Source organism: Oryza glaberrima, chromosome 2 (assembly GCF_000147395.1).
Source record: "Oryza glaberrima chromosome 2, OglaRS2, whole genome shotgun sequence".
NCBI classification, from domain to species: domain Eukaryota; kingdom Viridiplantae; phylum Streptophyta; class Magnoliopsida; order Poales; family Poaceae; genus Oryza; species Oryza glaberrima.
Genome location: NC_068327.1, coordinates 2,672,683 through 2,698,420, shown reverse-complemented (window position 1 = coordinate 2,698,420; position 25,738 = coordinate 2,672,683). Strand labels below are relative to the sequence as shown.

The window sequence follows — 25,738 nt, the reverse complement described above, 5'->3', positions numbered from 1 at the left end:
GACACCGGGTGTGGAACAGGAGGGAGCTAGGGAGTACGTATGTACGTTTGTGTATAGGACACAAACGTATGTGTATTGGACGGTGATTTAGTGATTTACATCAAACTAATATAGCATGAAAATAGGAACTAATATAGCATGGAAATAAGAGAGATCATATAGCATGGAAATAGGTGAGAATTAAAGGGATAGAGGGGAGGGAGGGCGTGCATCTCTGATCTCCCGTACGCACGGACCAAGCGGGATGTGGATTTTTTTTTACCAAAAAATAGATCTAATTCCATTTATTATTGGGTCCACCAAATAAGTTAAATCTAATAACTGAAAATCTGAAATAGTGGGTCCACCAGTTTATTAGATTACCACGTGGCGGTTTAGGAGCGTTTGTAGGAGTCCAATGTGGCGGCATGAGAGCGTTTGTAGGAAGTTTAATGGACTTTTAGTATATAATAGAAGATAGATAGATAGATAGATAGATGGAGAGGAGTCAAGGACAATCAAACCGGCAAGGGGACCCTTTATCACCTCTCCTCTTTGTTTTAGTCATGGACACACTTCGAGCAACTCTTTTACATGCGAAGAAGCAGGGCATATGCTTTCAGAACTGAACACCAGAAAGCGTTTGCCTAATATTTCAGCCTATGCCGATGATGCCATGCTTTTCATCAAACCTCAGAGAAAAGAAGTGCTAGTTATTAAAGCTAACCTTGACTTGTTTGGAGCAGCTTCAGGCCTGAAGGTTAATCTCCTGAAGAGCTCCATCACGCCGATACACTGCAGCCAACAACAATTGGAAATGGTTTCTGAACTGCTCCAATGCAAAGTTGAAGAGTTTCCCATTATTTACCTAGGGTCGCCGTTATCTATGAGAAAGCCAACCAAGGCAGAGCTGCAATCAGTCCTAGACAAGTTGGCAGGCAAAATTGCAGGTTGGAAACCTAAGTTGTTGTCGCCTGATGGCCGGCTTTGCCTAATAAAGAGCGTTCTGATGGCACTACCTGTTCACTTTCTCTCAGCGCTGCAAATGCCTAAATGTGCAGTTAAAGAAATCGAACGCAATTGTAGAGGATTTCTTTGGAAAGGGCAAGAGGAAGTAAGTGGAGGGCACTGCTTAGTTGCATGGAAAAATGTTTGTCTGCCAGTCCAGAATGGGGGATTGGGAATTCGAAGTCTCGACGCTTTTGGTCAGGCATTAAGACTGAAATGGTTAGCCAAAAGTCCTGAACAGAAAAATCGGCCGTGGGCTCAGTCAGGATACAAATTTGGTGAAGATGTGGAGAAGATTTTCAACTCAGCTGCTGAATTCTGTGTTGGAAACGGCAAAGATACAAAATTCTGGACAGCCAACTGGCTAAATGGAGGAAGCATTGCTTGGCGATGGCCGGTTCTATCCACTTATGTGGGTCGCTCGCAGCTGACAGTGGCGCAAGCTCTAAGCAACAACAGATGGGTCAGAGATCTGCAAGGTGCACTGTCCAATGAAGCCATGGCGCAATTCTTTGAACTCTGGGATGAAATTCACTCAGTTGAACTCAATCAGGAGGAAGACACCATCCGCTGGAAGCTATCCCCTGACGGACATTTCACAGTGTCTGTTCTTCATTTCAAGAGAAGCTTGTCCGTTCGGTGAGCTAATCTGGCATATCTGGCATTGCAACAAATCTAAACTAAATAGTGTTGTTTTCAGTTGGCATGGGTGCCATTTATTCCCAACATATATGGATGTGAAGATGTTGATGTATCCATTCTCAGCAAAGAAATGCCCCTGATGCATATATGGATGTGAATATGTTAATGTATTCATCATCAGCAAAGTAACACCCCCCATTACATACACAATTTCGAGGAACCTAAAACAAACCACCTCTAGACTCGTTGCCACATTCTCAGACTCAACTCAATCCCAAGTTTAATAGTAACAGACGAGAAACAATGCCATGCTAAAACATCTGCATGCAAACTTTAAAAGCTGTGCGATTCGATTGTTGGCAATGTAATGAAAATCAATCGGTGGCAATGCAATGAATGATACTCGTGAGTATTCATTATAGTCTAGAGAAGGGCCAAATGAACAAAACGATAATCACTTCTTTTTTGCCAATGAACTAAAGAGGGAGCATCTATACATCTTCCCGAAGGAGGTATAGGATCCAATTTCCTGTTTGAAAAGACAGAGAGTATTCCAAGGAATAGCACAATTTCACTTATTAAATACTCCAGATAACTCATCTTCATCAACGAAATAATTGTTTGTTAATTAATTATCTGCCTCAACATAGGTAGGTATCTATGGCAGAGGACGTTGTGAGCGATGCTGTAACATTCCGACTTGTGCTTGATCATCCGGAGTATTAAAGTAAATCAATATCACAAATCTACAACTGTAGCAATTTTTTTATCAGATATTTCCTTTTAGAAACTTTCTAATATATACGTTTTCTAAAAAAATCCTTCTATTGCATTGTTTATATCACTTGTTTTAAGTATTTGTTAAGTCTATCTACTATTTAGTTTAGAGTAAATTTCACAAAACTACAGATTTAAGGTGTTATATCATATAACTATATATTTAACGTGAAATTTCTCACAAAACTATATATATATATATATATATATATATATATATATATATATATATATATAAGATGGAGTATAAAAAAAATATCAGAAAACTACAAATTTAGTGATAATTTAATCATAAAACTATAACATTTATAGCTCCAACATAACGTAATACTAGGGATTTAAACTATAGAATTTTTAGTTTTGTGATACTTGACCTTAAATTTATAGGTTCATAATAAATTAGTCACTAAGGGTGTATTTAGTTCACACTAAAATTGGAATTTGGTTGAAATTGGAACGATGTGACGGAAAAGTTGGAAGTTTATGTGTATAGGAAAGTTTTGATGTGATGAAAAAGTTGAAAGTTTAAAGAAAAAATTTGGAACTAAACTCGGCCTAAATTTATAATTTTATAATACAACGTCTTAAATCTATAGTTTTACAATAGTTTGGTCAAATTATATGTAGTTTAATTTATCTTAGGTAGATAATCCACGAGGATGATTCTCTCTCAATAATCCAAATTAAATAGGGCCTCAAACTAATCGAGAATCATACTAGCTAATCCAAATCAAGTTTTCAAAAGAAAAAAAACCCTAATCCAAACCAAAAGAGTAGCATACAATCTGCTACAGTGTGAAATCATAGCAGATCGCAGTAACACATACTGACATCTGACCCTCAAATCCTGGTGCTTACTCTCTTCGTCCAAAAGAAAATAAACTCTGGGTTTCCGTATCCAACGTTTGACCGTCCGTCTTATTTAAAAAATTATGAAAAAAAATTAAAAAGATAAGTCACGTATAAAGTATTAATCATGTTTTATTATCTAACAATAATAAAAATACTAATTATAAAAAAATTATATAAGACGGACAGTCAAACGTTGGACACGGAAACCCAGGGTTTGTTTTTTTGGAGACGGAGGGAGTACCTAGCTAGTAGCTACTAGCAGTCTCCCTCCGTTTCACAATGTATGACTTTCTAACATTATCTATATACATATAGATGCTAATGAATCTATTAGCATCTAAATAAATGTGGACAATTGTAGAAAGTCTTACTATGTGAAACGGAGGAAGTAGCAACTATAGTTGTTACTTGTTAATACGTTGCTGACAACAAGCCTAAAGGTCATATTCATCTGGTGTCGAACTGGGTTCAGTTGGCTGAAGAAATCAATCAACGCAGGAAACGAAAAGCGTGAAGCCAAATGAAGTCATTTACTACAAGTAAATTTGCAGTGGCATTCGTGAAACAGTCTATCTCCATCATTTCACCTAGAACTGATTATAAGCGTAACTATATAATTGGTGGATAAAACTTTTAAATGTTGAAAAATTAACTCAAAATAATTAAAAGTATGTTTAGAATTCAAATTTTCAGAACGAATCATACTCTAATTACTTTACACGTCTCACAACGAATGCATGCACGCTTATTACAGGCTTACAGTGCATTGTTAGTTCTTCGGATGGTGACCGGTAGTAGTTCAGAAAGAGAAGGGGAGGTAAAGGTTAGGCCTTTTCAGGCAGCAAAGACGACCAACTTCTTTTTTTTTATACCTTTCTCTCTTCCTCATCACAAGCAAAGTCAAACTACGAGTGCATGCAGATATATACATGCAAATAAACTATTTAACCTGATGCAGCTACTGCCAATCTTCTACTCATACTTAATTAGCCAAATTAACAATTGTGAAAAAAGGTCATGAATTGTTCAACCTAATTTGTGTTCTCATCTCTATGCAACAACCCAATCAAGCTCTTGCTTTGAATATGCATGTATCCACTAATCCACATGAAAAAAGTTAATGCTTTAATGTTCATGTAGTAGCACATCACCTCTCAGTCTCACTACTTGCATTTTAATTTGGCCCCATGTATAAATAACTAAACATATGATGCATGTACCTAGATATATATCCCTATTTTTCTAACAATCTACTTACCTTCCTATCTAGCTTGGAATTCAATCAATCATTTTTGCTTTTAGACTGATAAAAGGGAGAGGAATTGAAGATGATATTTGGGACCTTGACCTGGTAGTGATGATTCTTTGATCCGTTCACAGGCTCCCATCCGTCGTCAAGGTTCGGCGTTGAACTTGTAGTACATTGCTTCAACTGATTGTAATCTAGTTAATGCCGACAATTGACACGTTTTCATGTAATTACTGATGTATTTAGTTGCTACGTACTGAATCTTTGTCATTTTCATATCATATTTCTCATGTTATTATTTTTTAAAAAAAAATGGATGAAAAATCCTGCCTCTCATGTTAATTACTACCGGAATTGAACTGTTTCCTGCGAAATCAAGTGAATCTCTGAATATAGATGGAATTAACTAAGGGTTGCTCTGCCTGTCATGACGAACAGGTGACGCAATATATAGCTGGGCACCGACAGTTTGTTTGATTATGTAGACGTATGTCTGATGGAATCTTGGAATGTTTTAATCTCTCCCTAACGGTAGGCTGTGTTGGTGAAGCTGTGTTTGCTTAGGTTTTGATTTGACACGGCAGCGATATTAATTCATATGTTAAAGTCTGAAAATATGTTCATGATATCTACCTGATTAACTACCAGCTAGCTGCTTATTTGTAATGGAATATTTCTCTAGAGTCTTAATCCGTTGTAACGTAAGGACATGAAACAACTCTTATCAGACAGTATTTATTCCTACTCTCTCTGTGCTTAAAACACAGAGAATTTAATTTCTAAGCATTCAAATTTGTCAAAATATTGATTTGGGATTCCTTATCTATTTTCGTCTATAAATCAAGGTATTATTAAATGAATCTTGTCCCTTCAATATCACTAACCTACCCTCCTGATAATAGTACTTTTATATCAACCAGTGACACAGTGGTCCTTTTCCCTCTGTACTAATTTGTCTTGGAATTGCTACAAATCAACTATTTTAGGAGATACAACTCCGCCCCCAAAAAAAATTCCTAGCTACGAATCTCCTAATAATGTGTATCTAGATTCATATGTATGATTGATTTTTTTTTTACGGAGGGGTAGGTGGTACAGATTAAGTAGTATCTGGGAATTGGGAGAAATATGCTTAAAATTGGAGATTGGTATGTAATTTTTCTCCTTCTGCGTATTAGGCACAAATACTAAACACATTAGCATTTTTTTTACTCTTATACATATGACAAGATCATTATTAAATAATAACAATTACTACATTCAGAACTAAACTGCAAAAAAGGAAGCCTTTTTCTTAAGCTTAACTAGTATCTTCAGGGTGCTGCTAGCTAGCTGCTGACACAAACAGTAGTACTAGGATTAGTAGTGGGTCTAATTTAATTACTCATGAACAGGGCCCAATTTTGACCAACAGTTAGTTACAGTAATTAATGAACTAAATTGAGCTTGTTGTAAACGTGGACCTAATCTTTCTGCAACTCCAAGTCCAGAGACTGCCTCTTTCCTGCTTCATCTCCTCTAGCTACCAACTCATGCGTCAAAGCATAATTATGTTAAGAATTCCCATTCCTTTTGGATTCCAACCGAAGCATCCTCCTCTCCTGTTCCTCTCCTGCTACACTTTGGTCAGTCAGTCACAGCACACACAAAAACAATTGCAACTTGTGTGGTGTTTACTTGCTAACACCTCCTGACAGCAACATGCCAACGAATTGATTGCTCAACCTGGATTAACAGCTAGCCACATATATATATGCAAGTAAAAAAAATGTATTTTATATAATGGGCGAATCAAATTTCAACCTATCCCTTTTCATGGATTTAATTTTCTGTCCCTTGGTTAATTTTGTAGGTGGTGATATTTTCTTTGCTAGCTAGGTCTCCTTTTTTTTGTTCGCAATTGGGTCTAGGAGAGTTTTCACCTAGAAATTCGTTAGCTGACCTTTTCCTTCAGAGAACTATATTGCCATGACATGCGCTCTAATAGAGCCCTACTTGCTTCCTTGAAGTTCCTTCCCTGCACCTTAATTCTCTTCTAGAGGGAATAACCCAACAGAAATTATTTCTCACACAATCACAAGTAGGGCTTCAACATTTTGGATTTTTCATGAGACAAAAAAAATGAAAGAAAAAATTAAAGCATAATTTGAATTGCAGGGGACAAATCTGCAAGAAGTTCCTGCCCCAAAATCCACACAATTCATTTCTAGATTGAACATACATATAAACCCAATTTCTTCTCTTTTAAAGCTCCACCATTGATCGGCGATCGGACGGCGCTTGAAGCCCGGGGAGTCCCGTGTCGCCACGTGGACCAGCAGGGCTGGACCTACCAAAAAACTGACCACCGGAGCAAGCTAGCTATAGGAAGTGGGGGCCAGTCCAACCAGAACAAAACTCAGCTTAGGAAAGGAACATGAGGATAGCTTTGTTGCAACACCACCAAATCAGCCTTGTGGCCTTGTTGCAACCAAACTGCAGAGAATGCAGAATGCAACTCCACTGTGGTGTGCCTGTCTTTGTAGTTTGTACCATATGGGAGTACCAAGCAGACCCAGTAGATTCATGTCCCTGTCCTCCTCTTCTCAAGACACTGCCATGCCAAGCCAAGCCAAACCAAAGCCTACCTTCTCAACCTCACCAACTCACCTTCCCTTTCCACACACATGGATGGCAGTGGCACCCACACCTTATATTCCTACCCCATTTTGATTGCTTCCTCCCCTCCTCTCTTGATTTGAAGCCCAATTCTTCTCCATTAATCTCTCCTCCCTCTCACATATACCCAAACACACATGCATATATATACATATATATACATGAATGCAGCTACCTAGCATATGTGTCTGTGTGTGTTCATCAGTGATCAGTAGTGTTCTTGTTCTTGTTCATTGGCAGCTGGAGGTTCTTGTTCATTTGCCTTAGCTGGAAGTGATTAAATCAGTAGCCATTGTTGTTTAGTGGCGCCATTAATCTTCAGCTATCAGTTTCCATTCCGGGAGATCAGGCGGTGGTCAGCTGGCACCTGCATGCATATGCAGGCTCATTGATTGATTCGATTTTGGGAAGAGAGTTATTAGTGATCGATCTTGGCTGGATCGATTGAGCTTGATCATCCGGTGGTGATATTTCTGGATTCTTGTATATTTGTGAGGGGTGTGAGCTGTTTGATCGATGTGCTGTGGTTGGGCGGCGGCGTAGGATGAGCGACGTCTCCGGCCGCTTCGTGGTGGCCGCGGCCGTGGTCGCCGTGTCGCTGGCCATGGCGGCGGCGGCGCACGACTACGGCGAGGCGCTGTCGAAGAGCCTGCTCTACTTCGAGGCGCAGCGGTCGGGCCGCCTGCCGTACAACCAGCGCGTGCGGTGGCGCGGCCACTCCGGCCTCACCGACGGCCTCGAGCAAGGGGTACGTCTTCGTCTCCGTCGCCAGCGAGGCAAAGGTGTTCGTCCGGCGCGTCGTGGCTGACCGCCGTGTGTGGCTGTGTGCGCATGCAGGTGGACCTGGTGGGCGGGTACTACGACGCCGGCGACCACGTCAAGTTCGGGCTGCCCATGGCGTTCACCGTCACGATGCTGTCGTGGAGCGTGCTGGAGTACGGCGAGGAGATCGCCGCCGCCGGCGAGCTCGGCCACGCCCTCCACGCCATCAAATGGGGCACCGATTACTTCATCAAGGCGCACACCCACCCCAACGTCCTCTGGACTCAGGTACGTACGTACACGAATACGTATACTGTACACATACGCGCACAATACACCGTATATATATCAGTGTTAAATCTTTTGGTTTAGTCGATTTGATCGGACCTCACCGAAATGCCGAAATTTCGAAAATTTTAAACAAAATTTAGTTAAATTTAAACAAATATTACCAAAATTATTGTATCAGAGGGGTCGGAAATGAACGAAATTTCTGAAATCGTTCTAGAATTTCCAACCCTGATATATATACGTGTATAGATATAATAATGGATTAATGGCAGGTCGGCGACGGCGACTCGGACCACTACTGCTGGCAGCGGCCGGAGGACATGACGACGTCGCGGCACGCGTACAAGGTGGACGCCGAGAACCCCGGGTCGGAGGTCGCCGCAGAGACCGCCGCCGCCATGGCCGCCGCATCCATCGTCTTCCGCCGCGCCGGCGACGCCCACTACGCCCATCTCCTCCTCCACCACGCTCAGCAGGCACGTCGTCCCTCTCACTACTCCAAAAAAGAAAATCAAAAAATTTTAATTTCGCTTTAAGCTACCTTTTCCTTTGCTTAATCACCTAATTATTTCGCATCAAAAAAATGCCCTGACAACGATAGAGCAACTGTTTTCCTGACTTTCTTTTTTTAAAAAAAATTACCACCTCAGTACTAAACTATAAATATTTCTGCACGTTTTTTAAAAGGTATCATTTTGAGGAACGCATAAAAGTACTTGTATATTTTAAGAATGTAGGGAGTATTTGAAGAGTATGTATATTTGTAATTATGCGTACAAGTACAATTTATATGTACATCACCCTATCCCCAAATACTTATATTTTGAACTGTAGAAAGTATATATTTTGAAGAGCAGGTAGATAATTATACGTAAAAGTATAATTGTATGTATTTGTGGGTGCAGTTGTTTGAGTTTGGGGACAAGTACAGGGGGAGATACGACGAGAGTGTGGAGGTGGTAAAGAACTACTACCCATCATCAAGTGGGTACAAGGATGAGCTGCTGTGGGCAGCGCTGTGGCTGCACCGTGCCACCGGCCGCCGCGAATACCTCGACTACGCCGTCGACAACGCCGACGACTTCGGCGGCACCGGCTGGGCCGTCTCCGAGTTCAGCTGGGACATCAAGTACGCCGGACTCCAAGTCCTCGCTTCCAAGGTACGTACATAATACATGTATACTTACATTTATACATACATAAATACGCGGTGGCGGATCAGAACCTTGGAACGAATTTAACTAAATTTAATGCTTAAAAGAAGTTATATTTTAAATCTCTATATTAATATTGAAATTCTGTTGCGTATGGTCGTGTGTATCCTAGATGCAACCCGGGAATCCTTTAGTTTTTTTTATTGAAAGAAAGGTTAGGAATGTTTTAAATTTTAATTTATGTTGTTGCTCGCTGAAAAATTAATAATAGATATGGCTGACGCACGCATGAGTGGCTGCATGCATAATCAACCTGCATGTTTTGGTCAGCCATGCAGTCAGATACACTGTAGTATACACTGTCTACAGTCTACTACAGCTCTTCTTTATCGTTGATGACTGCATCTGATTAGCTTAATTAATTCCGGCATCTGTCAGTGTTAACTGTTAAGCACAAGACCAACGGAAGATCGAATTTTCCACCGGTGATCGCGCTAGCTGTAAATTGTTGACGTATACACATCGCATGACAGACTGAATTAATTAACCAAATTATTCAGAGGCATTAGCATCAGAATTAGCAGTAGTAATTAGGTGATTGATCAGGAGATGGCTAAATTGACACCCTCTTCTTGGCTGACCTACTCTGATGTGGATGGACTGAAAAAAAGATTGTGTAACTGCAAGAAGCCCTGCAAACTAGAGCCATTGGAGTTGCATGAGGAGCAAGGCTGTTTGGTGCAAAGGCCCTTTTGCTTGTTCTGGCTTACAAGCATACTAGCTAGAGCTACCATGGCTTTGCTTGTGTTGGGAGTTGATGTGTGGATGGATGCACCACCATGCAATGCCTTGGCCACCAACAACCCCATCTTGTAGAGGAATAAGCATAGCTTATAGAGTCTTACAAAGGCTAAGTTTGTTTGTTGAAATTTTCGATGCCAAAACAACGTAAGCCATTAGCACAATATTAATCAAATATTAATTACTACAAACTTTAAAAATGTTTTTTTATTTTTAAAGAAACATCTATATAATTTTTTTTCACAAAACATATCGCTTAGCAATTTGGGAAGTGTGCTTATGAATAACATGGAAGTAGTTGTTTCGCAAAGCTGTGTAGAACGCACCGAAAGCATATATGCTGATTTAATTTGGATTTGGGGCATCTGCATTTAATTTCTTTGCCACACAAACCATGCAACTATATACAATGTGTGAATGCATCAGGATTGATGATTAAGCTGAGGAGATGATTCTTCTCGCACAAAAGGAGGGCACTTAGGAAAAAGCTAGCATATGATTCTCAATTCACCCCAAGGAAAGATAGTGAGATGCCTTAGGAATGATGATCAATTTGTTTAAATAATTAAGGACCTTTCATGCTGATTGTTTTCCTCCAACTGTGCCTTTGTCCTATGCTAACCATTTCAAACGTTTTTCCACATGTGTTCTAGGTAGAACTATTCTTCTGGAAACAGACTGTTTTCCTAACCTTGGAATAGTTTTTTTTTTCTGAGGTGTAGACTGATGACATTATTGGTGTCTTGTAGAAATGGACTGCCTTCCTAATGATAACTCCATTGACCATAGTCTTTTTTTCCCCATGCTTAGAATACAAGGCAGCTCTTACCATGCCCATATTTCAATATTCATCCATAAGCTGATCTTCCTGTCTTACCTTCTCTGCCATGCTTGGTATGTGATCTTTGAAGTAAGAAAATCAGCTAATTAATCTTATATATCCTATTCCTAGGCTTATAGCTGCCAGACATTCTGCTACTGTCCAATAGAGTTCATCTGTTATTAATGAAAATGTTGACTGGCATTGATGTGCATATCTTGGACTTCTATTGCCATTAGTGAGGAGAGGAAAATGTATTTTTTGAGAGCTTGAGACAATTCTTTCTAATGTGGACAACACAAAGTGCCATGCATATCTGAGGTAAACAATATTATATCATGGCCATGCATGAGGCATTCAACATTTCAACAAACAGTAGTTACATGTCTGACAGCACAAGAAAAGTTGTATATAGTGGTTGGATCACAACCAGAGTCCTGACAACTTAATCAGTAAGGATCATGTGGCCCAGATTATAATTGTTATTTTGTAGATTAATCTGCCTTAATAATTTAATCGTACTGTGAGCATCTCCAGATAATTTTGCATTTGAATATATAACACTAAAATTCAGCCTACATGAGCTGTATTTTGGCTAATTGGCATTGGCTATCCTGAAAGTCAGCCATGCCTAACTGTAGAGATTTGGCAGATAGTTTGACTAACATGAACCGTTAATTAATTAAAATACATTTCTCTCGATGTCTCACTTTCTAATTGATAAGTACTCGTATGGACTCTTGTAGTACCCATTTTCAACTTAAAAGTGAGTGTTGACATTGAAATAACGTAGAACCTTATGTTTTCACGCAATTAAAAAGTGAATGCATTTGTCCGATGCAGAAGAATTCTCTACATCTGTAATACATTTTCTTCTTCTTAAAACAATCACTATACCTCCGCGTTTAAATATATTACAATGCCAATTTTATTCGGCCAAAACTTTTTTGAAACTTTGTCTATTCATAGTTGTCAAAATATTTAGTTTTAACGTAAAAATAATATGGGTAAATTTTTCTTTGCAAGTATTTTTATAATATTACAATATTATTAGATTTTATCGTTATATTTTGAATACTAAAAGAAATGATCAAAGTTGCATGTCAAAACCGAAGAAAGTGAAAAGTACTCTAATGTATTTAAATTTGGTTGTGGTATTATTTGAGCTCTTTCTAATAAGTTTTTAATTTGCTCACGAGAATTTAATCTGTTTCGCATATATTGATCATATTTAATCAGGCAATAATAATTATTAACAATAATTTTGCGATAATGCATGGATGGATATTGGAGAGCAGCTGCTGGTAGAGGAGAAGCATCTGAGCTCGCAGCAGCGCGAGGTGCTGGAGAAGTACAGGTCAAAGGCGGAGTACTACGTGTGCTCCTGCATGGGCCGCAACCCCGGCGGCGCCGCCCACAACGCCGGCCGCACTCCGGCGGGCCTCCTCTTCATCCGCCCGTGGAACAACCTCCAGTACGTCTCCAACGCCGCCTTCCTCCTCACCGTCTACTCCGACGTCCTCTCCTCCCTCTCCCTCCCCCTCCTCTGCCCCGACCCCGACGCCGCCGCCGACGAGGCCGCTCCTGCGGCGGCGGACGCCGGCGAGGTGCTGGAGTTCGCGAGGTCGCAGGCGGATTACATACTGGGGACGAACCCGATGGCGACGAGCTACCTCGTCGGGTACGGCGAGGCGTACCCGCGGCGGGTGCACCACCGCGCGGCGTCGAGCGCGTCGTACGCGCGCGACCGCGACTTCATCGGGTGCCTCCAGGGGTTCGACTCGTGGTACAGCGCGGCGGCGGAGAACCCGCACGACCTCGTCGGCGCCGTCGTCGGCGGGCCCAACGGCAACGACGTGTTCACCGACCACCGCGGCGCGTACATGCAGACGGAGGCCTGCACGTACAACACGGCGCCCATGGTCGGCGTCTTCTCCAGGCTCATGGAGCTCGAGCGGCGGCGGCGCGGGGAAGACGCGCCGCCGTCGTCGACGTCGCCGGTGGCGGAGGATGATCTGTAGTAGATGTTGTATAAGTTAGGAGATGAGAGAATTTATATGACCCCCTCTGATTGGTGAATGGTGATAATAATAAAAAAAATGAAAAAAGGGAAATTTTATACATTCGTTTTTGTTTATATGATTCGTAGAGGGTTTTTTTTTTCATGTTTTGAAATTTGAACATAGAAGATGTAGGGATTAAAGGAATGAAAAAGGAAAAAAAGAACAAAAAAAATCATACCGATATATCTACTCCCATCATCTGCTTGATCAATTGCTCAATTTGATGTTCTGTTGCATTTCACTTATTGTCTGTTTTTTTTTAAAAAAAAATGTTGGGTTTCACAAGTTTTATGTTTGAAATGGGCTGTACGATTTGAGATGATTTGGGCTTTGTTCTACCATTATTTCTTGGGCTTGGGCTTGAGCCCAATCCTGGAAGGCCCAAATTGCTCCCCTTCGGTTTCTCCATCTCAATTTCAACTTCTCCACTGATCACACAGTCCACCCGCGCCGTGTTCGGCGAAATGCCGGCGCCAGCGCCGCCCTGCTCTGCCCGCTCCGGCGCTCGCCGCCGTGCGCGTCGCTCGAGAGAGCTCGACACCCTCGTGTCGGCGCCGGAGACGGTGCCCGCGCAGGAGTCTGCGGCCGAGTTCAAGGAGAGTAGAGATTTCTGGCCACTCCTCGACGAATTCCGTCAACTGGATGGTCATTACTGGCCGTCTCCGGCCAGCGGCCTCATCTGAGCGCCGACTTCGATGCCTCGACGTCGTCGGAGGTGGAAGGGGGACGCCCCCAGCCACGCGACGCGACGGGCCCCTGAGCGGCTGCGCTGGGTCCCCGAAGTCGCCGCGCGCGTCGTCGCCTTCGTCAGGTTCAGGTACGCAATTTCCGCACCTTGTGGATCGATATCGCCTGAACAATGTTGCTAGGGGGAAGGCTCCAACTGCGCAGCTCACGTCGTTTCCTTTGGATTCAGAAGTTGACGTGGACATGGATGTTGTTAAAGGATTATGAAATTTTTGGTAGAATTGCCAGGGTTCATCGCTCGTTTATTAATTGGGGAATTTGTAATTTGTAAACTCGTACCTAGCAATTATAGTGGCTAGTTTTTCCTTGTTTTTTCCTCGATGTGCCACTTGTAAGATTCGTCAGGATCGTCTCGTTAGTTTATTGTATGAGATTACTTACTAGGTTGATGATAGATGGTGACTAGCTAGCTATGTATGCATTGCAAGATAACATTGAATATTATGGGGAGAAAATTTAAGTTATGGAGTGTCAAGAGCTGAGTTGGACTTGGAATGGAATTAGTTTTTGCTCAGGTTCAGGTCAGTTCCATTCTGGAGAAGCTCTAGCTTAATAGTTAACTAGATGCTATGCCTTTTCTTTTCTTTTAGCTATTTTTTTGGATGATTTCCCTAGATTTGTTGCCAATTCTAATAATAACCGTGCCAGGTGGGCCAGGTCCATTCCATTGTGTTAATAACGATCATGAGAGTTGAAACCCAGTGAACAGATAATGAGACAGCCTTCAAATAATGTAAACAAGACATTCACATAATTACAAAGGTTGCAAGAAAATTGTCATATCTGCATCCTTTCTATCAGCGTGGCATAATTAAGTAGCATGTCAAGTAATTTGTTTATTGTATCGTAGTTGACCTAGTGGTTTCTTGTACCCTGACTACCTATAAAAATAGCAGAGTAGGACACCTGAGTATAATATGAATGCATCAGTTAGTCCCATGGACATATATGCATAGTCTCTGTCCTTCTGTTAGCTTCAGTGCTCTGGTTATGCAGTTATGTTCACAAGAGTGAGCAGGAAGGATGAACATATGTGCGGCAATTCTCCTGTTCTACATCTTGCAATTTGTCCATGGCCAGCCTGATAGTCAAGGTGTGCTGCTCCTAATTTGTTCAACTCTTTATGTTCAGGCAGTACACAATGGAAAGCAACTGCGGACTCGCAATGTTCACATGTATCATTCAGAGGTATGTTTCTTGATCATGGTGGATTTACTGAGAATTTTGGATTGGTGTTTTCTATCCAGGTTTCATAAGCATCGATTGCGGCATTCCAGAGAAATCGTCCTATCAAGATCCCACATCAAGTATAATATATGTTTCGGACTATGGTTTCATCAGCACAGGAGCAAACCATAACATCTCCTCAGCATACATTAAACCATCACTGGCACAGCGCAATTACAATGTCCGATTCTTTCCAGATGGCACACGGAACTGCTACACCCTGAGGTCCTTGCAGGAGGGAAACAAGTACTTTGTTCGAGCTGTCTTCTACTATGCAAATTACGATAGCCTGAACAAGCTTCCTGTCTTTGATCTGTACCTGGGGGCAAACTACTGGCATGAGGTTAAGTTTAGTACTGCCGATGCAGTTAATTGGATGGACATCATAGTTGTGGCTCCTGCTGATTACCTGCAAGTCTGTTTGGTGAACAAAGGGACGGGAACTCCGTTTATATCTGGGCTTGATTTGAGGCCACTGAAGAGTACTCTTTACCCAGAGGCAAATACAACTCAATCTTTGGTGCTGATCAATTCCAATCGGTTCAACATGGGACCCACAGACAATTCAATAATCAGGTTAGTTTTAGATTTTGTTCTGTCTGAACTCTGATTTGAATTTAACTAACCAAGTTGGTTCTCTTACCATCTTGGTTAAAAACTGAAATATTGCCAACATTTGGGAGTACCTATGATGGCTGGGTATCTTGCGGACTTGTTGAAATATCTCTATGAACTAATGCAGATGTATCAGTTTTAGTCACACCTTGCATGAATTGTGTTTCTTTAAGCTTTACTTTTCAACGATAGTATGGTCGTTTTGACTAAATTCAGTGAACTAGTATACTAGATCACACAAATAATTTTTCTTTTGTCCAAACAGATACCCACTTGATCCCCACGACCGGCTTTGGTCAACATATGATACGATCCCAGACTGGACTGAGATATCTGCAACATCAGTAGTTCAGAATTACCTCACTGATGTCTATGATGTACCATCAGCTGTCATGCAAAGTGCAGCAACAGTTAATAGCTCGAGAATTAATTTCACTTGGGATCCATCTGACCCATCGGTGAACATCAGCTCCAAATACTTCTTTGTGCTCTACTTCTCCGAGTTACAGTCTGTACCGAGCAATGGGCTGAGACAGTTTGATATTATTGTCAATAACAATACATGGAACACACAACCTTATACTCCACCATTCCTATTTGCCGATTCCTTGTCTGGCACCGTACAGGGGCTGGCAAGTTATAGTGTCTCACTTGTTGCTACGAAAAATGCAACTCTTCCACCTATCCTCAATGCCATGGAGATGTACTTGGTGAAACCGCTAACTGAGTTTGCAACTGATCCTAGAGACGGTATGAATTTACTGGCGCAATTTTATGTTCATTATCATCAAATTCTATTATATTTTAACTTCACATGCAATTGGCACCATAAGAGGTAGTACACTGACAATGCTACAGCTTTTGTTTATCACATTTGACATGCAATAGTATCTCAAAAGTTTTCTTTGCTGATTGTTCATTTCGTATGAGCTTGATCATTTCCTTGTTCTTGCAAACCAGCTAGAGCCATGATGTAAGTCCAACAAAATTATGATGTGAAGAAAAACTGGATGGGCGATCCATGTGCTCCAAAAGCTTTTGCATGGGAAGGATTAAACTGTTCCTATCCTCCAGCTGATTCCTCTAAAATAACAACACTGTAAGTTTCATGGTCATGTTTGAAAGATAAAGAATATCCATTGCTATAGGTGGCATATTTTGGTATTCACCTTACAACATTTCAATAGGAGAACTAATTGTTCTTGATTATTATTTTTATTTGGACAGAAACTTGTCTTCCAGTGGGTTGGCTGGATCTATTGCTACTTATTTTGGAGATCTCAAATCACTCCAGTACCTGTAGGTTCTCACCATCACGTCTCATAACAGAACTTTTAATGCACCGCAATCCTTCATAATGAATTATGTAGTGTCCCCAATTTTTTTGTTTTTGAAGTACTAGTGATTGCTCTAATAAAAAATAAAACACTCATTTCTTGTTGAAACTGAATTGTGTATTTAGTATTTACCAAGGAATTTGCAAAACTATTAGCAAAATTCCAACACATGAGGATTAAGGACTCATTGGGCATATATTCCTAAGATGATTGGGAGTGCTACATATGGAGCCCAATTACTCATCAATATGTTAAAAAAATACACGGTTGTTTAGGGACTGTCTTTTTGGATTTTTCGAGTTCACACTTCACAGTAGATCACAGTATTTCTCTTGAAAGAATTGTATGTACTGCATATTTTTCAACAAAAAAAAAGGAGAGAATTGCTTGTTTGTCCATGTAGTCGGGAAATGATACTTCAAGAGTGCTCTTGTTTGGCGATATATATTGACAGAGTTAACCTGGTGAAATAGAGAAGTTTTATTCCTTCTGTGTTATTGTTTACACGCAATGAATAGTTGCATATTTTTGTCTGTATCCTGTCATGATGAAGTCTGATAAATAACATTTCTGAAACATTGAATTTCTTTATTCCTTTCTAGATATAATACACAAGTATTGTTACTTATTCCAGGGATTTGTCACACAACAACTTGTCTGGACCAATTCCAAATTTTCTAGGGCAGCTTCCGTTACTAATGTTTCTGTAAGTTTTATTGTTTTGATTTTGGAATTCTGACATAATAGTCTTTCTTTTTTGGTATATCATGAGATATTTTTCCTTTGTAGGGACCTGTCCAGCAATGATCTCAGTGGACCAATTCCTTACAATCTTCTTCAAAAATCACAAAATGGTTCTTTGTCACTAAGGTATGTTCTATGTTACAAAAATATAGAATGCACGGATAACTGAACTTAAATTATGCTTTGAAGAAAATATTCCATAATAACTTTATTACTTAAACTTTCAACGTGATTGAAGGATGCAGTTAATTACGAAAGTACTTAACAATTAAAATCATATATTATTTTTTCAATTTATTCTATAAATTTATTCTTTTTTGGCTGTGTGCATTTTATGCAGAGGCCGGGGGTGACTCAGTTTGATTATTCTATTATTTTGCTTTCTATGTTCTTCAATAGTTCAGTTTATTTGAATTACTTTTAGTATAATATTTTTGGCAATGAAGCAGTAAAAGAAAATCCATGGTCATGCTTCACTTTCTCAAATGTAGTAGGAAAGCATGGAAAAATTTCAGATATCAATTTACTCTTTCCCAATAATTTTAAGGGTACTTTAGTTTTTTTCCTGGACAATTTGTTGTTGAAGGAACTCTAAAAAGGTTCAGTATTAACCTAGTTAATAGTTAGATCTGATTTACGTATATAGAGAAAAAGTTTTCTTCTATAGCCTTTTCAATTGAGCATACTCTCTTCATTTTGAATACCATGGAAGCATATTCCTAATGACAATCACTGCTTTCTTTTGATACTGTCAGGGTTGGTTATAATGCAAAACTATGTGGCAACGATACTGAATGCAGATCAGGTCAAAAGAAAATTAAAGGGTCACTTCTTTCTGCAATAATTATTACAATAGTTGCCACTGTTGCACTAATTGTTGTCTTATTTCTTCTTCTGCGCCGAATGCTCAAGGCAAAAGGTAATAAAGTCAGGAGGACAGTAGGAGATAGTGATAGTGGTTCTGCTTAGTGCATTACAGATTGTTTGCTGTTTTTCTTGCCTTGTTCTAACAATAGCATTTCTTGCATTTAACTATGTTCCTGATATTTGCTAAAATGTGTTACTGACATGTCAGACAAGAGAAGAGCTGCTGGTCCTACATATGAATCAGCATTACTTGAGAACAGAGAATTCTCTTACAGAGAACTGAAGCATATTACGAATAACTTTAGCCAGCAGGTTGGTAAGGGTGGGTTTGGAGCTGTCTTCCTTGGTTACTTGGAAAATGGTAACCCAGTTGCTGTGAAAGTGCGATCCGAGTCATCTTCACAGGGGGGTAAAGAGTTTCTAGCTGAGGTATTAGTAATTTTTAATTTGGAGAATTTGTATGTATCACAGCTCTTTCATAACTCGTACCATTTTGTCTACAATATACTGTCAAAAATGCAGTTTGTTTTCCTTACACATGTTTTTTCTCTGTGTAACCATCTGTTTCTGAATTCTGATGAACGAACAATTTCAATATTTGGTGGTTTTGTAGATAAATTATGCTACTTACTAATCACTCTCATATCTGCTATGCTTGAATTTTCTGAATTTTATATTTCAGGCCCAACATTTGACAAGGATTCATCACAAGAATTTGGTTTCCTTGATTGGTTATTGCAAGGACAAAAATCATTTGGCCCTTGTGTATGAGTACATGCCGGAAGGGAACCTTCAGGATCATCTGAGAGGTTATCCATCTTATTATCCAAATATAGATGCTTATGTAGAGCTTTGACCCTTTGTTTGTGTCATGCTAGTAAAAGATAAAGTTGGTTTATCATGAAAATACTGTTAATGGCTAATATAAATACAATTATACGAACATAAGTTGTTCTGAGGCCTGAATGGAGGGAGATTACTGTCTGTTATATCTTTAGAATCAGATTATAGAGTAATCCTACATTTTTCTCAAAGGAGAATTGCAAAGACACAAGAACAGCCACGGTTGCTAAATGCAAACCACATAGATATATTAGAAAGTATCATTTCCATGGATTTCTCCAAAATCTGCAATAAACTGATTATGTTCATTTTCTGTTGATATGTGAAGCTACTACTAATAAGCCACTCACTTGGGAGCAGCGTCTTCACATCGCCCTTGATGCTGCACAAGGTTAAAACTTAACTAGCTACTACTATTAATTTTCACCCGGCAAAATACTACTATTAGTTTTCTGATATTTCATTCATACCCGCGCATTATTAGTTTATTACCTAATAAAAGTTTAATATCTGTGTATCTCAGGATTGGAGTATCTGCATGTCGCGTGTAAGCCAGCACTGATTCACAGGGACGTGAAGAGTAGGAACATCCTCTTGACCACAAATCTTGGAGCTAAGATCGCTGATTTTGGACTGACCAAGGTATTCAGTGAATCGAGAACACATATGACCACTCAACCAGCTGGTACATTCGGCTACTTGGATCCTGAGTAACTCCTCTAACTCTCGTATACTGAACTTTCCTTTTCAATATTGCGCGTGAACAATCGCATTGTTTTTCTTTCAAAATGAAATATCTTCAGTTCTACCAAGTAACTGAACTTCCATGTCATATTCTGCCCATCTTGTTCAGGTACTACCGCAATTATCATATCAGCGAGAAGAGCGACGTGTACAGCTTCGGTGTCGTCCTCCTGGAGCTGATCACAGGCCGCCCTCCCGTCATCCCCATCGACGAGAGCGTGAGCATCCACATTGGTGAGTTTGTGCATCAGAGCCTCGACCACGGCAGCATCGAGAGCATTGTGGATGCAAGGATGGGAGGAGGGGGAGGCTACGACATCAACTCGGTCTGGAAAGTCGCTGACTTGGCGCTGCATTGCAAGCGAGAGGTCTCCAGGGAGCGGCCTACGATGACAGAGGTGGTGGCACAGCTTAAGGAGAGCTTGGAGCTCGAGAGCCATGGCGATAGGAAGCACTTGGTGACTGGTGATGATGACGTGAGCGTGAGCAATCTTGGAGAGGAGACTGCACTTGAGGTAGAAGAGCAATCTGGGGAGATATCAAGAGTTTCTCTGGGCCTGCAGTAAGATGACAGCTTCCATCTTACATGCGAAATGGAGGTTCGATCTTACATATATAATTTTTCTACTGTTTATCTTCAAAAAAACTTAGGTTTGTGTCGATTTCGTAGTTGTAGTTGTGAAACTTGAAATGAAACTTTCATTTGCTCCAGTTCATTTTCTTTTTCTTTTCTTTCTACTTTCTACGACCATCCATTTCGCTTGATGTGGTGATGGTGTCCGGATTTTGAAGTTTTTGGTGTAAGATATATTAATTAGAGGCTGTCCTTGTGTAAATTGCTTGATGCAGTACGCAATCCAATTAAACATCAAACCTTTGAGTAAGCTTCTAATTCATTCATCCCGTGCACGCAACTGTCAACAACATTTAAACAAACGCAGGACTGATGCATCTGCTTAAAATTGTCAACTCAGCAATTTTATCCTATATATAACAACTCACCTATCAACTAATTCTAAGCATGCAAACTTGTCTATAATACCTGGATGTACCAACACACGCAGTCAACACCCTTCCATAGCTTCCTCTCTCTCTCTCTCTGTTTTTTTTTAATGAAAGTCATGCTCTTGCTTAACTGGAAGCAAAATATAGGTTTTGTGATCTTACAAAACCAAAAAGAAAATGCTGGGTATACCAGCTCACAAATTACAACACTATCACAAACCAACTCCCCTGTGAGGCTGTGACAACCTACATCAACTCAGTATCTTCAATGACAAAGGAAATTCTGAAACATACTTATCATTTGTCGGGGTCTTCATCCACTCATTGGCCTGCACCATATGACTCTGCAATCTCGTGTTCAAATCTCCTACAGCTCTGATCTGACATGGTGTACAACTGTACAAGCATACAAGTCCATGCGCAATCAAAACAGCTGTATATCACAATGGTACAACTTAAACAATCATCATTACCTGATTAACTCTACGATCCTGAATGTTGTCAACATTTTCTTTTTCTTTTTTTCACCGTAACCATCTTTTTTTCACCGTATCCCTTATATCATTAGTAGTCACATGTCATGAGAGAAGATCTGGAATCGTGGTAAGAACAACACATATACGGTCAGCATGCATATTAGTTCTTTTAAGATGAAATTCTTGATAAGCTCTGAAAATAATATAAAACCTTAAGTAAGCTGGACATCCTTTTTGAACAAAAGATAATAATTTTAGAGGAAAAAAAGATTTAATACGTCTGAAAAATTCAATTGTAGCATTAACCTAGTATTTATCAGTGTAACACATTGCCATTTTAGAAGCGAGCACAAACCTGTATCCCAGGAATCTATTGGCGTAGTACATGTCTGAAAAGCCACAAACTGTGACGAGTGTTAGGCTCCAGGCAAAGGTCTCCAGAAGTTACAATGCATGCTTTCATTTCATCTGACTCAAAATAGACCGAACAAGGTTCAGAGTCACCAACAAATGTTTTTGTCGGTTGATGTATTTCAACAAGTAAAGTTAGTGACCAAATATCCTACCCTATGATGAGTATATCTCATACAAGGTGAGCTATTAGCTGGCTGTTCTTCTGAGCCACCTGTAAGAGGTAGCAGAGATAGCTGCTAGTACATTAACTGTTGACTAAAACATCACAGTGCCAACATAAATTAACATTTCATTGGACCTTGATTTAAAAGTTGTCTGTTCAAGAGAGATTCACTACCTGAAAAGCAAACTAGATAGCCAAATATGTTAGGCACTCACCAGGTGTCGATTCATGTTGTGACGTGGAGAATGGCAATGGCAGGAATACCAGGGCTCATGGCGAACTGTTCACCATTTGAACATTGCACCCAAAATGCAATCTGCTCTGTATTCTACAACTCAATAAAAACATCTGAAGTGGCAATATGCCAATATCACATCTGAAGTCAAAATATATCACCAAAAATCTTCACAGGAGCAGCTACCGTTCCTAAAATGATGGAACCGATTTCCATCCCTAATGTCAATTTGTCTCTTGGTGACATGAGATACAAACTTGATAAAAGTATGACAGTCACCACATATTCTAAGGTTCTTCAGTATCTGTATAGGCATGCCCTTAGGTGTAGCAAGAAGGCAATAAGCAACAGCAAGCTTCTCACTGTGGTACAAAAGGGAGCTCTCCTTCTGCTCTTCATCAATGTCATGGAGAACAAATTCTGTGTCAGGCACATAGCCTGTAGCCTTTAACAAAGTGTACAGTTCTTCGAGGGTAGCAACTATCTCTTCAATCTGCTCATGCTGCTTATCGCCAGTGACAAAGGAGTGCATTTTGTCTTTTATCTGTGTCCAGCTGCAACCAGGCTCTTTTATCACACCTTGTTGCTTCATAATTTTTCGTACCTCTGCAACTTCACCCCACATCCCTAGGGAAGAATATATATTTGACAACATAACATAGTTGCCAGCATTTGATGGCTCAATTCTGAAGAGTTTCTCAGCAGCTCTTTTACCAATTTCTGCATTCTTGTGAATCTTGCATGCCCCAAGAAGAGCACTCCAAATCACTGTATCTGGCTCAATGGGCATATCATAAATAAATTGTTCTGCTCCTTGCACATCACCTGTTCGCCCAAGCAGGTCAACCATGCAAGCATAGTGTTCCGGCAGAGGAGTTAGTCCATAATCTTGGCTCATTGACTTGAAAAACTTCCATCCTTCATCTACCAAACCAGCATGGCTGCATGCATTTAAAAGCCCCACAAAGGTAACCTCATTCGGTAACACCCCAGCAGATTCCATATGTTGATACATCTTGATGGCTTCTCTTCCAAGCCCATGTTGTGCATAACCCGTAATGATGGTATTCCATGTAAAAATATCTCGCTCCACCATTAGATCAAAAATCCTACGAGAATCTGCACAGCCACACTTGAAATACATTGATATGAGAGCATTGGCTACTATAAGTTCTGAATCCATTCCAAGTTTAATAGCTACAGTGTGGATTTGCTGCCCAATCTTAGAAGCACCTAGACTCCCACATACACCAAGAAGTATAGTTAAAATTGGTGAGTTGGGTAACTCATGTTCACAAAACATTGTTTTGAAAGCCCCCATGGCCTCATTGGATTGCTCAGCATGTGCATACGCAGATATTATGGTAGTCCAAGAAACATCGTCCCGACTGAGCATATTGTCAAATGTGTTTCTGGCCTCATCCAACAGATCATTCTGCACAAGTGCAGCAAGGAAAGAGTTCCATGACACAATATCCTTAGTTACCATTCGGCTGAATACTTGTCTTGCGTACTCCATGTTTCTGCACTTGCCATACATAGTAATGAGTGCATTACATGCAAAGCTATTGAACTGGCAACCAACCTTTACTGCAAGGGAATGCACTTGTGTTCCTGTCTCAAGTGCCACAATATTTGAACAAGCAAAGAAGATACTAGTCAAACTAGATAGGCTAGGCAACATCCCACTCCTATGGAGCTCTTGAAGTAAACCCAGAGCTTCTTCACTCCTCCCATTTTGTGCATACCCCGCAATCATCCCAGCCCAAGATATTGTGTTCCGAAAAGGCATCTTATCAAACAACTCCTTTGCCTCATTAACCATTCCATTCTGCATGTACCCAGTAATCAGGGCGTTCCAGGACACAACAATAGGTTCTGGAATCTGTTCAAATAAATTCCGTGCATCATCAATCCTACCACATTGAGCAAGGCCTGTGATAAGTGCAGTCCGACAAGCAATTGATTTTACAGGGTCTCTTTCATAGACAGCAATAGCAGCATCTATTCGGCCTCCATGAGATAAAGCTGCAATCATGGTTGACCATGTGTACTCATTCCTTTCAATCATACTCTCAAAGAATTTTATTGCAGTGTCAAGCACACTCGTGTCCCTTGAATACACATTTAGTATTGCTGTGCCGATGACCACATCCCTCTCAAAGCCTGTCTTGAGGGCAAGAACACGGAGGCTCTCTAGAACATCAAGGTTTCCAAGACCCTTAACTGCTGAGAGCGCAGAGGCAAAATTGGACTGGTCTGGTAGCAGTCCTTCACGGTGCATCTTACAGAAGATGTCCCAAGCCTTCCCATGGTTCTCGATTCGACCGTACCCAGAAATCATTACTGTCCACGAAACCAAATTGCGCTCTGGCATTTTCTCAAACAGATTCCTTGCATCCACCATCTGTAGACTGTGGCAATACCCAGTAAGCATCGAGTTCCATGATGAGACATCTCTGCTCGGCATTGCATCGAACAGCCTTCGTGCCATAGTGATATCCCCGTTCTGGACATAGCAGCTGATCATGGCGTTCCACGCCACGGTGTTCCGCTCGAGCATTCCATCGAACACCCTGCGAGCCTCGAGCACGCGGCCGAGGCGGCCGTAGCCCGACAGGAGGATGGCGCCCGTGCGCATGTTCCCGCCGGAGATGGCGTCGTAGAGGTCCCTCGCGGCGTCGGGCATCCCGTTGTGGCAGTAGGCAGAGATCATGGAGTTCCAGGCGATGATGTCCCGGCGCGGCATCGCGTCGAACACCTCCCTGGCCTCCCCCACGCGGCCGAGGCGGCCGAGATCGCGGATGCGGGCGCTGCATCCGCTCACTTCAAGCTCCCCGTGGGCGTGCCTCACGGCGAACCGCGCCGCCGCCGACGAGGCGGCCGCGGCTGAGAGGCAGCGGCGGAGAAGCAGGCGGCAAGCCATTCGCGCGCCACCAACTGTAGGAGAGAGAGAGAGAGAGAGAGTGGTGGAGACTGTCTCTGGGGGGGCACCCGCGCCTCCGAGCCGGAGAAGCCGCCGGAGCTCAGCCCTGCGCCGCCATCGCCCCTGCTCCGGATCGCCGGAGATGGTGGTGGTAAAAGCGTGAATTTTCTTTTTTTTTTTTCGTTGCTCGTCTTGGAAAAATCGTACTGAGGCCTACTTCGGGCCGGGCTGAGATTTCAGCCCATTTATGGATATGGGCCGGATAAATTTCAGGCCCATTTAAGAGAATGACTATGACATGGGCTATTGGGCTGGGCCGAGATGGAGGCACCGACGTCT

At 41.1% G+C, this 25,738-nt stretch overlaps 2 protein-coding genes and 1 pseudogene across 7 annotated transcripts; 2 read left to right on the top strand and 1 right to left on the bottom strand.

The window, feature by feature from the left end:
- Positions 1 to 7,071: 7,071 nt before the first annotated feature.
- LOC127764236 (endoglucanase 5) lies at positions 7,072 to 13,292 on the top strand. The gene is made up of 5 exons (XM_052289086.1): positions 7,072 to 7,913; positions 8,003 to 8,215; positions 8,491 to 8,694; positions 9,124 to 9,378; positions 12,292 to 13,292. Exons 1-5 carry the CDS (start codon positions 7,710 to 7,712, stop codon positions 13,012 to 13,014), a joined length of 1,599 nt encoding a protein of 532 aa, XP_052145046.1. The 5' UTR covers positions 7,072 to 7,709; the 3' UTR covers positions 13,015 to 13,292.
- Positions 13,293 to 13,507: 215 nt separating this feature from the next.
- On the top strand, positions 13,508 to 20,916 carry LOC127763035 (putative leucine-rich repeat receptor-like protein kinase At2g19210; annotated as a pseudogene).
- Positions 20,917 to 21,197: 281 nt separating this feature from the next.
- Positions 21,198 to 25,576, bottom strand: LOC127763036 (pentatricopeptide repeat-containing protein At1g09410, mitochondrial-like). 6 transcript variants are annotated; one of them, XM_052287611.1, is made up of 5 exons: positions 22,454 to 25,576; positions 22,228 to 22,286; positions 22,017 to 22,129; positions 21,659 to 21,777; positions 21,198 to 21,581 (listed from the first exon to the last, which is right to left on the bottom strand). In XM_052287611.1, the coding sequence occupies exon 1, from the start codon at positions 25,397 to 25,399 to the stop codon at positions 22,631 to 22,633; it is 2,769 nt and encodes a 922-aa protein (XP_052143571.1). In that variant the 5' UTR covers positions 25,400 to 25,576; the 3' UTR covers positions 21,198 to 21,581; positions 21,659 to 21,777; positions 22,017 to 22,129; positions 22,228 to 22,286; positions 22,454 to 22,630. The 6 variants fall into 6 exon arrangements, with proteins under 6 accessions (XP_052143571.1, XP_052143570.1, XP_052143569.1 ...); XM_052287610.1 differs by having other exon boundaries at positions 22,228 to 25,576; XM_052287609.1 differs by having other exon boundaries at positions 22,017 to 22,286.
- Between the last annotated feature and the right edge of the window lie 162 nt (positions 25,577 to 25,738).

Coding starts and splice junctions, on each gene's coding strand:
- LOC127764236 (XM_052289086.1), top strand. CDS start 7,710: ATGAGCGACGTCTCCGGCCGCTTCGTGGTGGCCGCGGCCGTGGTCGCC. Junction 8,695..9,123: donor TCCTCCACCACGCTCAGCAG/GCACGTCGTCCC, acceptor TTGTGGGTGCAG/TTGTTTGAGTTTGGGGACAA. Junction 9,379..12,291: donor TCCAAGTCCTCGCTTCCAAG/GTACGTACATAA, acceptor ATTGGAGAGCAG/CTGCTGGTAGAGGAGAAGCA.
- LOC127763036 (XM_052287607.1), bottom strand. CDS start 25,399: ATGGCTTGCCGCCTGCTTCTCCGCCGCTGCCTCTCAGCCGCGGCCGCC.